At 59.1% G+C, this 2537-nt stretch overlaps 1 protein-coding gene across 1 annotated transcript; it reads left to right on the top strand.

The window, feature by feature from the left end:
- Positions 1 to 362: 362 nt before the first annotated feature.
- Positions 363 to 1905, top strand: LOC117184598 (uncharacterized). Its single transcript, XM_033382961.1, has 2 exons — positions 363 to 453; positions 581 to 1905. Exon 2 carries the CDS (start codon positions 595 to 597, stop codon positions 1777 to 1779), a length of 1185 nt encoding a protein of 394 aa, XP_033238852.1. The 5' UTR covers positions 363 to 453; positions 581 to 594; the 3' UTR covers positions 1780 to 1905.
- The last annotated feature ends 632 nt before the right edge of the window (positions 1906 to 2537 follow it).

Here is a 2537-nt window from a genome sequence, read left to right on the forward strand (position 1 = left end):
CTAGAGCCTGCCCACGGGAAGGCGACACGACTGCAGGAAGTATTCAAGGTCGTACAGGAGAACACCCAACGGGCATCCCAAGAGCAGAAGAGAACATACGACCTCCGACGGCGCGAGTGGCGACCCGAACTAGGAGCGCTAGTCCTCCTTCGGCAGCATCACCTATCAAAAGCCGCCGACGGTTTCGCGGCCAAGTTGGCCCCTAAGTACGACGGGCCGTACAAGGTAACCCGATTCTTATCTCCCAACATAGTTCGACTACAGATTCAACAAGGCAAACAAAGGAAAACAGCGAGTTTAGCCGACTTAAAGGCCTTCCACGGAGCGGAACACCCCGAGGAGGACCCGACGACGCTGGAGAGACCCGAATGACTTGCCGACTTCGTAAGGGCCACTTGCGGTAGCGCGCTACCGTAACGTCCTCGCCCCGTAAGGGGTGCGACCCACGGAACCGTAAGCTACGCATACATCCCCTTATGGGATTAGATAAGTACTACATCCAATGTAAACACCTTCTTACTCGTATTAATACTTCTAGTTAAGACAGGCAGGTTCTAACCGACAGGCATTTTCTCCCTAGAATCGACAGCAGACATGAAGCGTCTAAGAGATGGAAGGCAAGCTCGGCCCCTAGGGGCAAATGGTGATACGACGGGACACCCTAGCGGAGACCAGCGGCCTGAAGTCCCGGCGCCTGCCGACGAACCGACTGCAAGCCGGACTCGCGACTGGATCGTCAACCCCGATGGGCCATCCACCTCCCGTCAAGCCCAGTTGAGGCGGGTCGGAGAGGCGACTCTCAGACAACCAGGCTGGATGCCATGGGGTCAGCGCGCGGCAGCCATCCAAGGGTGGATCGACCAACAAACACACGACCCGCGGACCGATGCCGAAGGGGAAGTGGAGCCCGATGGCCGTTTCGCAACCGCTGGTGTCCGCTCGGCGCTCAATCACGACGTCGCCGCCCTGAATCGCCTTTGGCTCGGGAGTTACGGGGCTGCCATAGACGACGACAATGCAACCACGGACACCGACGAGCACGAGACGATCCTGCGCAACGCTCCAAGCCTGGCGTCCACGCTGCCGTACGAAGTGAGCGGACACCCAGTGGCTCGCGGAAGCGAATGGGACTCGCCCCTTTGGGCCGAGTGGGACCTGGCCGGTCAAGGTCGACTAGGCACCCCTCCAGCTGTACGCAACGAGGACGAATCCGGTGATGGTGCTGGGCCACACTACTCGGACGTGTCGAACGCGAGCGATGCAGGGGAAGGAACAGGACCCCAACGCGACGACGGAGGGTCCGATTCCAGGTCCCTCATGGACCTGGACTTCGCGCCACAAGCGAACCAGCATTGGGCACCTGCCAACCCGTCGGGGTCAGCTGACATCCCGCCCCCCTTCTTCGCCGCCCACGCCGGACCACCCCCACAACGCCCCGACGAGGAAGTACGCGACTTCGGCTCCGAAGAGAGCCTCCCGCTGGAGTATGGCGAGATGGCCGACCTGCTGCAAATCCTCCGACTCCACCCTACGGTAGCCGCGGTACAGAACGACCCGGAATGGGCAGAGGCTCCCCCCGAATGGCGGACCAACGCGCCAGGGCGGCGGTTGCCCCGAAACCTCATATCCAACATCACTGTGTTCTTACGCGATCGAGCCTACCGACTGGGAGTCCGGCGACTGGAGGTCCACGACGGCACCTGCTTCCGCATCAAAATTACCCGTAGCCGGGCTGTCACAGTCACTCTTCGGCACCCCCGAAGTATGGAGGGGGTGTGAGGGAGCGTACGCTCCACCCACATTTTTTCCACCCATCATCTTGCCGGCATTTTCCCACTGGAGGGACCCGAAATTATTTCATTGGAATTAAGATTTTTGACTTTTTATTTTCTAGGTTTAAGCATTGACTGTTCAGTTTTAGGTTAAGGGGGAGGGGGAAGGCCACGAAGGCCACTTGTTATTAATTTTTTATTATACGGCCCGAGGGGTCTCTAAGCCCCACGTAGCTTGCTATTTTCTTAAAAGGGGGGCGAGTCGCGATCACGGCGGACGCCACTGGCTTTCCAGAACCAAGACCCAACAACAACGACGCAGCAGCGGCCAAAGGGAGACGAGGAAAACAACGGGATCCAGCGAGCCGCCGGCATCGACGCAGCAACAGGCAGAGAGGGAAGCATCGACAAGATAACACAACAACAACGACGCAGCAGCGGCCAAAGAGAGACGAGGAAAACAACGGGATCCAGCGAGCCGCCGGCATCGACGCAGCAACAGGCAGAGAGGGAAGCATCGACAAAATAACCCAACAACAACGACGCAGTAGCGGCCCAAGAGAGACGAGGAAAACAACGGGATCCAGCGAGCCGCCGGCATCGACGCAGCAACAGGCAGGGAGGGAAGCATCGACAAGATAACCCAACAACAACGACGCTGCAGCGGCCAAAGGGAGACGAGGAAAAACAACGGGATCCAGCGAGCCGCCGGCATCGACGCAGCCACGGCAGAGAGGAAGGCGCTGACAAGATAAGCCAACAGCA

This window comes from Drosophila pseudoobscura, chromosome X (genome assembly GCF_009870125.1).
Source record: "Drosophila pseudoobscura strain MV-25-SWS-2005 chromosome X, UCI_Dpse_MV25, whole genome shotgun sequence".
Lineage (NCBI taxonomy): Eukaryota > Metazoa > Arthropoda > Insecta > Diptera > Drosophilidae > Drosophila > Drosophila pseudoobscura.